Genomic DNA, 12,648 nt, shown 5'->3' on the forward strand with positions numbered 1-12,648 from the left:
AGAAACAGAAGAGCCCCACATTCACTTTGTGTGCTCCAAAGCGATTCCACATTCTGTTGTGCTTTTGCGGGTATGTAGCATGTGCAGGTACGCGCACGTACACACACGTCTGTGTGACACATCTAGGACCTGGATCTGTATGTCCTTCATACAGGTGGATGTTCAGAAGTCCAGGGAAGTGGGGTAGCAGAGCTAAGACTACTGCTCAGCGCCACCAACTCGTCCCAGTCTTCCACACCAGCAACAGAGAAGCCCGCAACCCCGCCGTCTTACAGCTTGAACGGGGTGGACTCTGGCCACTTGTGGTTTCCTGGTCGCAGCTTTGCCTGGGTTTGAACTTTCCCCTAGTTCCATGAGGCTGTGGTCAGGCCTTGCCTGTGGCCGGCGCTCACGGATGAGCACATGCTGCCCGCCCAGCAGCTGTCCTCAGCTCTGTGAGCCCCACGAGGCATAATGCACTTTTATCACTGATCATGGCTGTGCGCTTGGGGCCTGGCACAGTATACCCATGCACACAGTAAACATTTAACAAAAATATGGTGAGTGAGTGAATGAACAAAGAAATTCAGTTCCTTTGGGTTAAAAAAAAAAAAAAAAAGTCGAAGCAAGAAGCCAACTGCTAAGACACTGTTTTCATTCTACCCCTGAGCTAAACTGGCTCTGAACTGTGTGGGTCTCCTGTGAGTGCATCTGACCCGAAAAATTTCAACTCCAAGATCACGTGCTTCAAAGAGGGCATTAGAGCTGACAAAGCCAGATGGTAAGACGGCACCAGAAATCCATGCAACAACAACAACGTTGCCCCTACTCCTTCATCCTGCGCGCCAAGCACTGTGTGTGAGGGATCTGGGGGTCTTCTGCCCTCCAAGACCCCCAGTCTAGCGGGGAAGAGAAACATGCAAATAAATGATTGCTGTGTGGTGTGTTCAGTGTAATAACGGATAATGCAAAAGGCCATCAATACTGCCAGAGCATGATTTTCTCCGCAAGGAAGGTCTCAGGGTGCAGGGAGGGAAGTTGAGGTTCCTTCCCGGCAGGATTGTTATTACCCTTGAATACCAGGCTAAGGACCTGGCTTCTGTTCTAGGGGCAAAGGGCCTCATTAGAAGACTTTGAGCAAAACCACAACCCACCACCTGCTGTAAATGAGTGTGACCCGATATAAAGACTCTGCCCCGGGCATCACTGAAGAATCTCTGTGCTCCTGCCTTGTTGTGCCACACACTGTGACCCTGAGCAGTCATTTCACCTCTCTGAGCTTCAGTTCCACCGTCTGTCAATCAAGAGGGATGAGGCCCAATGACCATGATGTCTGATGATGGACAAGAAGCGATTCACCCCCAGAAAACCAAAACCAGATATGGTGACTACTGAGAGCTTGCTAATGTCACCCAGATGAAATATATATATATATATATATATATATATATATATATATATGTAGAAATACCTACATATATAAATGTAGGACTGTTTTATACTCTTGTAAGTTGCAATACAGTAACTACAGCCTAATTAAGGAAAAGGCTGTCAACAGGCATTTTCCCTTAGAAAGCAACTCCACATCATGTGCCCATAGCACCAGGTGGGTAGTAGGTGTTTAATAAATGCTTCGTGGATGAATGAATGAGTAAATGAATGTGACTCGAGGTGCTTGCGTCCTTTCTCCCTGCATTGGCACGTCCAAGATTTTCTCCGGCTAGAGTGATGTCGGATACAAAAAAAAAAAAAAAAATCTGAAACGGTGCTTGCTACTGTGACATTTACAAGAGCATGCTGACTTTTCTCGAGCCCCAGTCCAAAAGAGGAAGTTCGGTCGGCTGCTGGGGTGAGGTTTCCCCTGTGCCCAGCCCCTTACCCAGCTCCATGCGTGGCAGCTCAGGGATGTCCCTCATGATGGTCAGGAAGTAGGCACGGAGTCCCCGGTAGGCGTGTAAGAGCAGGAAGCACACGTCCCGGTGCCACTTGTAAGCATGCTGCATGCAGTTGTCAGAGGGCACGTAGAAGCTCCCCTGCAGGGGGAAACAGAAACGCAAGCTGACGGCTACCCACGTGGCCAGGTCCTGAGCAAAACGGGGAAGCGCTTCAAGATGCCAACAGAAGAGCTGGAATGTCTTCCCTCTCCCTCTGTATGGGGAAACCAGTGAACCTGGCCAAGCCTCTATCTTACTGTGTTCAAATTAAAATAATAATAGTAATAATAATATTAGATGATGGTGATGATGAGGACACAGACCTCGCAGGTTTGGGGCAACTGAATGTCACCCACTTATAAGCCTCTTTCTCTTGCCACTGTAAGAAGAAGCCATGGGACAGACTGAGGTGGGCTCCTTTTCACAGGGAGATGAGGCATTTAGAAAGACCTTTGTATTGATGGATGAAGAGCACACGGTGCTGAGGAGAAAAATGCTTTGCTGTAAAATAGGAAGCAGTTGTGAGTTGCAGTTCTCAGTGTTGAAAGTGTAAGAGACTGTGGATGTGCCCACGCAGTGTGAGAATGCTCTGTACATTCTACTGTGTTGGTAGCTGTAGGACGCATTACAGCAGTAGAATTCCACACGTGTCGTTTGTCTGATGAGGAAAAGATGCTTAAGTCTACAGTTTACTTGGAGGCCCAGACATGATGAAAAAGAAGGACCAGGACAGTTCTGACTTCCCTGCAACCCCACTAGAGAAGGATGGCTTGGGGTGAATTTCAGGAAGGATTTGTTTTAAGAACAGAAGAAGGAAATCTCACCAGGATGGGTTTGGGCAGAAAAAGGGAGGCACTGAGTAGTAAGCTTGAGAATTCCATGGACGTAGGAATCTACTGCTCACGTGGATGAGAGGAGCGCAAGCAAATGTCTGTTCATGACCCATCCAGGGCTTCCTAGCCTGTCCTGCTGGGAGAAGCGCCAGGGGCAGTGTTGGTGGAATTGCATCCTCTTGGTTTCTGTGAGTTGACTCGCACAGTTGCCGATGTGGCAGCCTCTTGCTTCCTTTGTTTCCTTTTTTCTTTGCTGCCATCTGAGAGGGTTGAGTTGGTCCCGTGGGGGCAGGACAGGTCTGATAAGGGTCAGGAGCCCCCTGAACTCCATCTGTAGCCCCAGTGGTTCCATGAAGGCAGAGAGTGCTGGGTATAATTACATTCGCTCTCATCACCGCATCACGATAGTTGGGTCACGGCATGCAAGGTGGTACAAATTAGGAAACCCGGATGGAAGTCTCAGGTCTGCCGTCACCTCACTCTGAGACGGTCTTAGATTCGTTCCCTGGGAGAAAGACTGCAAGACAGAGATTGGCCTGCAGGAAGGTCATGGCGTGTGCTCTTGGGAGCAACGACCATGGGAGAGTAGGGTGGGGCAGAGGGAGGAGGTACACTGCGCCGTCGTGCAGACACAGGGACCTCAGTCGATCCCAGGGGGAGCTCTGGACCTGCAGCTGTCTGGACTTGAGACGGGGGCCAGGTCTTTGTACCCATGCACTGACCATCACTGGGCATGGGTTACCTCGGGGAAGAGGTGTGACCTTGGTCGACAGCTCTCCCAGACAGGGCAATTTTCAGAGAGGGACTTGGCCATATGCAGTTGGCCACCATCACCCTTGGTAGAATGAGGAAGGAGTGATTCAGGCCTGAAGATAGAAACTGGGCACCACAGAACTCCCCAGAGAAAGTCTCAACAGTACCCTTCACTCCCCAGTGCCTCAAATTAAACCTGGCTTTACGTTATGAGGTCCTTTCTGATTTGAACGTAACAGAGACATTCAACGAGCTTTGTCATAAAAAGACTTTTCCGTTTCATAAGCAGAAAATTCAGTCAGGACGTCTGTGGTTGCCAGACACTCAGGGTAACTTGCATATTCCCATTTCTCATCTTTCCTATTAAGATCAGAAGTCAGTACAGTTGCAGGAAGACCAGCAAAGCTTGTGCATAGCAGGGTGTGTGTGTTGGACTCCCCAGGTCTATAGAGCAAGAAAGAATCCGCTATTCATGAAACATCTAGATACTCCCATCATACTGTATCTCAGTGGATACTTAACAATCACCTTATAAGGCAGATATTCTAATATGTGTTCAAAATAGAATACAGATATGGTAAAAATCTCAGTATTACCAAAGGAAATACAATATAAAGTTTCCTATTCCCTAGAGTCCAATAATTTTCTTGTACACCCTTCTACAAAGCTGTTATATGCGTACGTACCTATGTGTATATATGTGCGCTTATATACATGTATGTCCTAAAAGCACAGAGAGACACTCATGTTGAAAAATGCTCTTGATATTTCTTGGCTACTTATTTTTATCACTTATGCCTTGAAGTGACCAAAGAAGTGATAGCAACTCCAATGCCCGTTTCATAGATTGAAGACCGTGGCTCAGAGAATCTAGCGAGCTATACGAGTCACTGTGCTTTGCCCGCAGCAGAAAGGATTCTCAAGTTCAGGTGCTCAGTGAAGGCAGGCCTCTGTCATCTGCCATGTGTGCCTTTGAAAAGCATGGCTGGCGGAGGACAGCAGCTCCGCTAGGTCTGCTTACTTTGACATAGGCATTAATACAAGTCCTGCAGTGACTCCATTATCTGTGACTAAGCAGAAATGAAAGCAGACAGAGGATTAACAAAGGCATCAGATCTCGCAGCTCTGAGTCCACAGCCTGTTTACCTCAAAACAAACACCCCTGAACCCTCCAATTTCTGGTCCTGCTACCTGCTCCCAACTGCATTTTCTTATCACCAATGCCTCCTTTTGACAGTGCCCCAAGACCCATGGAAGAGGGCAAGGGATCTCCAAAGTATGTTATTTACTAAGTTTCACTTTTAAGACTAGACACCAATAGCATATGGATTTTTCGAGAGAGACATAAAGAAAATGTTGGAGAATCGTCATAAGGCTGATTTGATATGATTATTGAAATAATATGAAGTCAAAGTGTTAATCCAAAGAGAAATCCTAAAAACATATGGCTGGAGATTATCATAAACAAAGCCAGTGCCATTTTCCATAAACACTCAACAGCACGACTTTTAGAAAGTGAACGATTTGCCACAGAAAATCCCATTAGCCGGCCCTCCAGGCCTCCAGAGCCAGCACTGAGCAGCCAGTGCCCCCCCCCCCCACATTAGAACTGCATGAAGTGGATTGAAAAGCCCTGCCCAATCTCCCCAGCACAAAGAAAGAACACTTTAGCATCCCTCCTTTTCAACGGTCTGGAAAGGAAACCCTAAATAATACGACAGATTCATGCAGGGTAGGCAGAACATAGGCTGCATGTAAACTCACAACGGAAGGCTCCTGACCAGGGCCCACCCCGCGGCATCATCTGTGCGACATCTGTAAGAAGGGGATGATAGTAATCCGGCTGTTAGGGTTGCTGTGAAGGATTAAACAACACCACTCACGTAAAACACAGACTTATGTGATGCCTCAGTGTAATGTCAGGGTACGCTAAAAGGAAAATCTTTTTCAGTTAGGACCCACCCGCTGATGGCCTCTGGAAATGGGTCTATGGATTACGCAGCTCAAACCTCAATGGTCCTCCACATAGAAACCTGCAAATGGATTTTCACCGAATGGAAGTCTTCTGGGAGCTGTGCAGGGATAAAGCTTGGTTAGAACACAGAGTCTGGAGTCAAATAGGGTCTATTCCTTGCTTGTGGACTATCACCGTGACTCAGCTGGTCCTCAACACCTGAAATGTCAGTTTCCTAACATGAAGAGTGGGGATAATAATAAAGTTAAAGTGTTTAGTATAGTGCCTGGTTTATATTAAGTACTTGTTAAATGTTAGAAGTTTTGCTTTCTCATTCGTTTATTACCTAACAGAGGTACCTTGCCATCACATCAGACCTTTGCATACGTGCCTCTCGAATGAGTCTGCATCTCTACATCTAATTACTGCCCTGGGCTCTAGAGCTCTATTCCAAACTGCTGATTGGATAGCCTGCCTGTTGTCACACACGCACCTTGAAAGGAGCTTATTACTGCCCCCCTTACCTGGTCCTTCTCTTCCTTCTGGTCTTGGTTAATGGACCCACCTTGCCCGACATCCAAGAAAGCCAGCAAGTTCCTCTAGTCTCCAGACTTTCTTCTCACCCCAAGAACCAGTTATGAAGTCTTGAAAGTTCTAAAATGCTCTTGCCTCTGCCCTTGTCTGAGTCTTCTCTATTGCTCACTTTAATTATTAACACATCCTTCTCCTGGGTCTCACTGCCCAGGTCTTCCCTTTCATCTGCAGCACCAGTGTGTTCCCACTGTCTACAAGATCAAATTCATATTCCTTAGCATGGCATTCAAGGCCTTGAGCCCCGATCACATCTCCTGGCTCAGCGGCTGCCTCTTGTTTCACTCCAGAGTCCACTAGCTGTTTTTCCTTCTTTTCAAGGCCTGTTCCCTTGCTGCCTAAAAGTCACCACCAAGAATCAGGTCAATGTCCTGTTCTTTGTGAACCTTCTTCAACTGCTCCCTCCTCTTGGGTCCCTTGCACATACCTCATTAGACCACAATTATTTCTGTAAATTTCTCTCTCTAACCCTCCCTGCACACTTTGAGGTTAGACAGTATGCTATTTGTCTTTGAACCTGACACACCTAGGACACAGAATGCAATGACTACATGGACAGTGAATGAATGAATGAATGAACTGTAGCATCCTCTAGAGGTCTTGGCAGCATCACGACAAAATGGGCTTGGTGAGCACAGCCCCCGATTGAAGGTCCAAACTACCTTCACGTCCCCCTGCTTAAGAACTGCGGAGCTTTCACGCAATTTTGGAATTTGGATCTGCTAGACCCCCACGATAATCATGCTATAGATATTTATGTCCTATAGAAATATACTTATTTATACTTTATATGAAATATGTATACAACCTGATTTTTACTAAGCATGCGGTAAACATTGATAACTTTTCATTTAATTCAGACACACCCATAAAGGCAAAACACATTTTTGTATAGAGATATCAGCCATCTTCTGCGTTACAGTTACGGGAGAATATGCACAGATGGAATTGGTTTGTACTATTCTGGACGTGTCTTTGAAAAAGGAATGGAAGCTCAATCAGACCTCAAAATCTAGAATTCTATTCAGAGTAGCTACTGTTCATTGTATATGCCTGCTGTGTGCCTGGTACTATTTTTTTGGCCCCTGAATTCCTCTTCCTGGTGATGCGGTGAGTTTTTCATTATGATCTTTGTTTTTAACCAATAAGAAAATAATAATACAACAGCTTTAATAAACAGCTAACATTTATTATTTGACTCTATTAAATACCAGGAGTTGTTGAAGTGTTTTACATGTACTAATTATTTAATTCTTCTGCCAACCTGATGAGCTAAGCACAATTATTTATCCCCATTTTATAGACTGGGAGACTGATCCCCAGAGTGATGAACAACTTGCTTGCAGGGCTCATGGCATGCGGGAGGTGGAACAGCAATGCAGACACAGTCTGACACTGGAAACCACACATTCCTCGTCTTTTTTTTTTTTTTTTTTTGCGGTACGCGGGCCTCTCACTGCTGTGGCCTCTCCCGTTGCGGAGCACAGGCTCCGGACGCGCAGGCTCAGCGGCCATGGCTCACGGGCCCAGCCGCTCCGCGGCATGTGGGATCTTCCCGGACCGGGGCACGAACCCGCGTCCCCTGCATCGGCAGGCGGACCCTCAACCACTGCGCCACCAGGGAAGCCCTGCTTCTCCACTCTTGATGTGTTTGCAACGTGGAGGGGCATATCCACTAGCATCATACTCCCAGCTCCGCTCTGCCCACTTATTGAGCAAAAGGTGAGTTTGGGATAAGAACCTAGGTTCTTCCCTGGAGTCTTCCTCTCTTGGTAGCAAGTCCTCCCTCAGAGGCATTTATCTCCATCACCTTCAGCCCTGGCGGAAGCCTGGTAGATGAGGTGTTCTTCAAGGGAGGCCTACATTTGTCTAGCACAGCTGTATCTGATTAAGTAAGTAGTCAATTCTAGAGTTCAATGTCCGGGAACCCCCCTGATCAAAGATGTAAGCCAAATCTCACATCTTAGTTTGAATTCTAGTTTGTCTTATTTTGTCTGATTTTCCAATTGGGTCAGCACTCAGTTAAGTGGAAGAGGGTATTGTGTATCAGTTCCCCTTCGCACCCAGGAGATTTGATCTCTTTGACGATGAAGTCACTAACGTTAATACTTCCCTGTGTCATACTGCCTGGGGTTCTCAGGAACAGAGGCAGCAAACAAGAAGAGTTGGCCAGTGCTGGGTTAGAACAGACCAGTGGATTTCAGTCACTATTTGGAGGAATCCTGGGGGTACCTCAAGCAGTAAGAAAGGGGCAGCGTGGGCGAGGACCCCACTTCATCAGAGCTCTTCTGTTCACAGCAGATTTATGATGGGTTCTGCAGAGCATTCATTTGAAAAAGAAGTCCTTAGTTAAAAAAAATAAAGAAACTTTGAAAATCACTGGACTCATCTAATGCCCCTGCGTGCTCAGCGGCTCTATTGTAGTCCAGAAGACAAGCACAAATTGTGGAGCTGAAAATCAGACCTCAAAGTCCTTGTTGTTCATTGTTTTCCTTCCTGATTCCTAATTATTGTTTTCTTTCTTCTCTGTTTATAAGCCTGTTTTAAACGACAGTTTTTAAAAGGATACTTTTTGACTCAAATTGCTCCAAAATGACAGTGAGGTATTTTTTTTTACTTCCACTTTGTGGGAAAAAGCAACAGAGTTCCATAAAGATTCAGTGGACTTGGAATTACAGGAATGACCTGGGCTCAAGGGGTTAAGTCCTGCTTTTGCTGTTCCTCAGCTTCAGCACTTCTGACAGTGGCTTAATTGTCCTCCGGGCAAGAATGAGGATAAAGGGGAAATGTTCTTTGCCTTCCATAAAGTACAACGAACACATAGTCCATCAGTCTTATTATCAGTAAGAACTCCGTGTGAATCTTCCAGTGGTGTGCTTAAGTGATGGTATTTTCTTTAGTAATTTGTTCAATTCCTAGCTAACTAAGAGATTTTGACCTATTTAAAACTTTAAAAAGTATAACTCGTTAGTAATTAGATAAGTTGACATATTGAATCTGCATAATTCATAACCATCTTGTAAGTTACTTTGATGCTTATGATGTGATCTGGGTGAATGCCTATATTGCTGCCCTTGACCCATTTGACTTTAGAGAACTGTGTATTTATATTAGAAGTATTACGATTGGGAGCCCCACTGGGTGTCTTCAGCTCATCAGTGGGGTCAGTCCAATTCTGTTCATCTTCATGATCCTAATTACTCTATACCTGGTGCTTCCTGTGTACCTGTCATTGTGCTAAACACTTGCGCTCCAAACATTAACACACCCTGCCCCCACCTGGAAGAACATATTCTCAAGTTAGAGGAAATGGGGACACAAATGCAAAAGTGTAGTGCAGTGTGGTAGGCATCATACTAGAGGAAACCTCAGGATGCTATGAGTGTGTGGAAAGGCGTAGGTAGGGAAGGTTTCCTAGAACAGGTGGCGCTGCGGTTGAATCTTGAAAGACTAGGCAAGTAGAGCAGGGATGAGGGAAGGCACTGAAACTGTCATAAACAAAGACAGAGAAGGAACAAATTAATAAAGTGCAGAAAAATATAATCAGTAGCACGCGGCTAAGGTAAATGAATCCAGGCGAGAAAAGCAGGAGATGATGCTAGACAGACAGCCTGGGCTCTGGGCATGGAGGGTCGGGCATATCATGTTGATCAAAAATCAGTTCCCAGGCACCCAGAGACACAGAGGGAATGGACAACATGTGTACCAGTGTGCCTGTCAGTGGGGGATGGGGAGACACGCGTCGAGCCCTCTTCCATGACTCTGGCTTCCCACTAGTCATTGCATCTGGCCCTCCAAACATGTAGGGAAGTTGAAATCATGATGTAAATTTGCAAAAGTCGAATGGTCCAGAGACATTAAGTAAATGGGCTGTGGTCCCATAAGGACTAAAGGACAAGTCCAGGATCCCAAAACAGCACGGCCTTGGTCTGTTATCCCACAGGGTACTATTCTGAATGCCCCAGAATCAACATCTTCTCAACTGAAGACAAGACAGCAAGAATAGGGATAAGAAAAAGAGCAGGAGTAGGGTGAAATGGCCATCAGATACACTGGATCAATTATGGAGCACGTGAAGGGTCAAGCGATTAATACTTCCATCCCCAAGAGGCCAGTTCCAAGATCATAAACTCAGACGTATCTGCAGAATAAGTGAGCTGTCAGTCTCAGTGCCTTGGGATGTGGCGACCACTGTAAATGTTTCTACTTCGGATTCCGGATTCCATAGGGGTTCACTATGGTCTCTTAAAAATGTAAAATTCTATGCTTTTGTGATTTTAATTATGAAAGGTATTAAATTCCTTTAGCTGCCACTGGGACAGGCACAGAGTCAGCATGTATAATTACTCTCCTATTTCGAGTTCTGAAGTCTCTTGTGTGAATGTGGTCCTTATCCCTCGTACTTCTGGTGGGCTTTCTATATAGCTCATTCTATAGGGAATCTGGAAAGCAGACCAGAGCAGAGCATCATTGAAAACAGACCCTATGTTCTGATAGCAAACATACAAACACCCATGTGGCTCCTTATAGATCTTCTTATCTGAGACACACAGAGCACCCAGAGTCATTTCTAAGTGAGGTGAGGGATGACTGTCTCAATGTCAGAGGGCGGGTACGGGCATGGGTGTGACCTGCATGAGGTGCGTCTGATCCCAGAGCCCACACTCCTGCACCACCAACAATTCATTCCGGCCTCCCCGGAGCGAACGCTGGCTCTCTCTTAGCCTCTGCAGAAAACAGGCTGTTCTGAGAAATTATTAAGGCAAATGGGAGGCCACTGCATCAATACTGTCATATTAGAATGTTTAATTCTATGAGAAACCAGCTCAGAATACTTCCGGCTTTTATTGGAATGACCATAGCAATCGCAGAAACCAAAATGAGTATTTGCATAATAAGTCATAGTATTCCTAGAGCTTTTAAATCAACTCTGTAAAGTCTGTGTCATTATTGTCCTCCTTTTATAGACAAAGAGACAAAGTGGTGGATCTCTCAAAGTGTCAGGAATTGAGAGTTTTCTATAAAATATTATCCAAATGTATAGACCAATAATAATCGGAATGCATTTTAAGTAAAATTTGGATTGTGTCCATGACCACGTTGCAATCAAATACTGCTGTGCGTTAGCAGCTGCATTTTCCTCAGGGTTCAAGATCCAGCTGTTATATGTAAAGGCCACTAAAGCGACAGCGTTAACACTGCCACACCGCTGAACCACGGTTAGACACTGGAGCTGTTTTTAATGCTGGTCTGAAGTTAAAGCGACAGCGTTAACACTGCCACACCGCTGAACCACGGTTAGACACTGGAGTTGTTTTTAATGCTGGTCTGAAGTTAACTGGCTGCTCACTATTTGCTAGTACGCTCCTGAATGCGGTGAGCACCTTCGATATGACATGTAGCCCAATCTGAATTTGTGATTGTCACCTCACCGATAAAATAAGAATAATAAGGGCAATTCCCTCCAAGAAGTATAATGAGGAGCAACTAAGACAGCAAGTGGAAGCAGGGTACTTAGAAGAGTATCTGGCAGAGAACGGACATCTGACAAAGAACGGGTATTTGTATTACAGGAACACAGAAGAGGGGAGTGCAAGCCACTTTACAGGTATGGGAGGAGAGATGACAGAGTTCTAACATGCAAAGAAAGGACAGGTCAGAGGGCCCAGCAGGTAGAGTGGTGTTATTGGCCATCGTATCTGCAACCACACTATACAGACACTCCCTCCCTTTTCTCTGAGCTAAAGAGATCGAGGCACAGAAACAGGGGGTAAGGGGGAACCAGAATCCCATTTCCCTGCAGTCTTCCAAATACAGGTGATTTTGACTTTCAGTATTACAGACAGAGCCTTCAGATGATATCAACAGGCCCTTTGAAAATTGTGTCTACCAACGAGGACTCTACAGACAATAGATTCTTTAATTAAGGTGACTGGAGTCACTACATCCCTATGATGTAGAAAATACTGCAACATCCCACATTGGAAAATGCCTAATCTCTCCAATAAAACATTTACAGCTTTTGACACTTTGATTTTCTAGTATTTTACTTCCAGCTCTTCTTCATTAAAAGCATTTCCCCAAACTGTGCGCAACGTTCAGCAATTTCGTTAGTTGGCAAACTGGATGCTTAATATTTAATCTAATTGAGAACATTACACAACTCAAACTGAACAAGCAATTTAGTTGTCAGATCATCATAAAATCCCAAACACCTTTCTGATGAATGTCTTTATTTTTAAAGTCTAGTTTGAAGAAGGCTCTGACTTAACTAAATACTATCCATCAACTCAATCAGATGCATGTGATCGGATGCCTTTAAAAATTCCCAAACAGTCGCTAAGTGCGATATTTTAAAAACGCGAGCGATCACGTGCTGAGTGAAAGAAGCGTGCCCTCCACTGTCAGGGTCAACCTGAATTAAAATGCTGGCTTTGCAGACTGTAACCTCTTCAGGGCTCTACTCCACATGGGTAATCGCTGAATCTATCTATTAAAAATAATTTTGGAATGAGATACCATCTATAATACAAGATGGATGACATGCTTTAGTTCTATAATAAATCAAAAGCCTGGCTGATATTAAGTGTACCATATGGCCACT

At 45.2% G+C, this 12,648-nt stretch overlaps 1 protein-coding gene across 1 annotated transcript in view; it reads right to left on the reverse strand.

Moving 5' to 3' along the window:
• Positions 1–12,648, reverse strand: part of FAM135B (family with sequence similarity 135 member B) — a 160,648-nt gene that overhangs the window by 32,942 nt on the left and 115,058 nt on the right. The window contains 1 exon segment of the mRNA XM_060127760.1: positions 1,859–2,012. Coding sequence (XP_059983743.1) covers positions 1,859–2,012 — 154 coding nt within the window.

The sequence above is a fragment of the Lagenorhynchus albirostris genome, chromosome 17 (genome assembly GCF_949774975.1).
Source record: "Lagenorhynchus albirostris chromosome 17, mLagAlb1.1, whole genome shotgun sequence".
Taxonomy (NCBI): Eukaryota; Metazoa; Chordata; class Mammalia; order Artiodactyla; family Delphinidae; genus Lagenorhynchus; species Lagenorhynchus albirostris.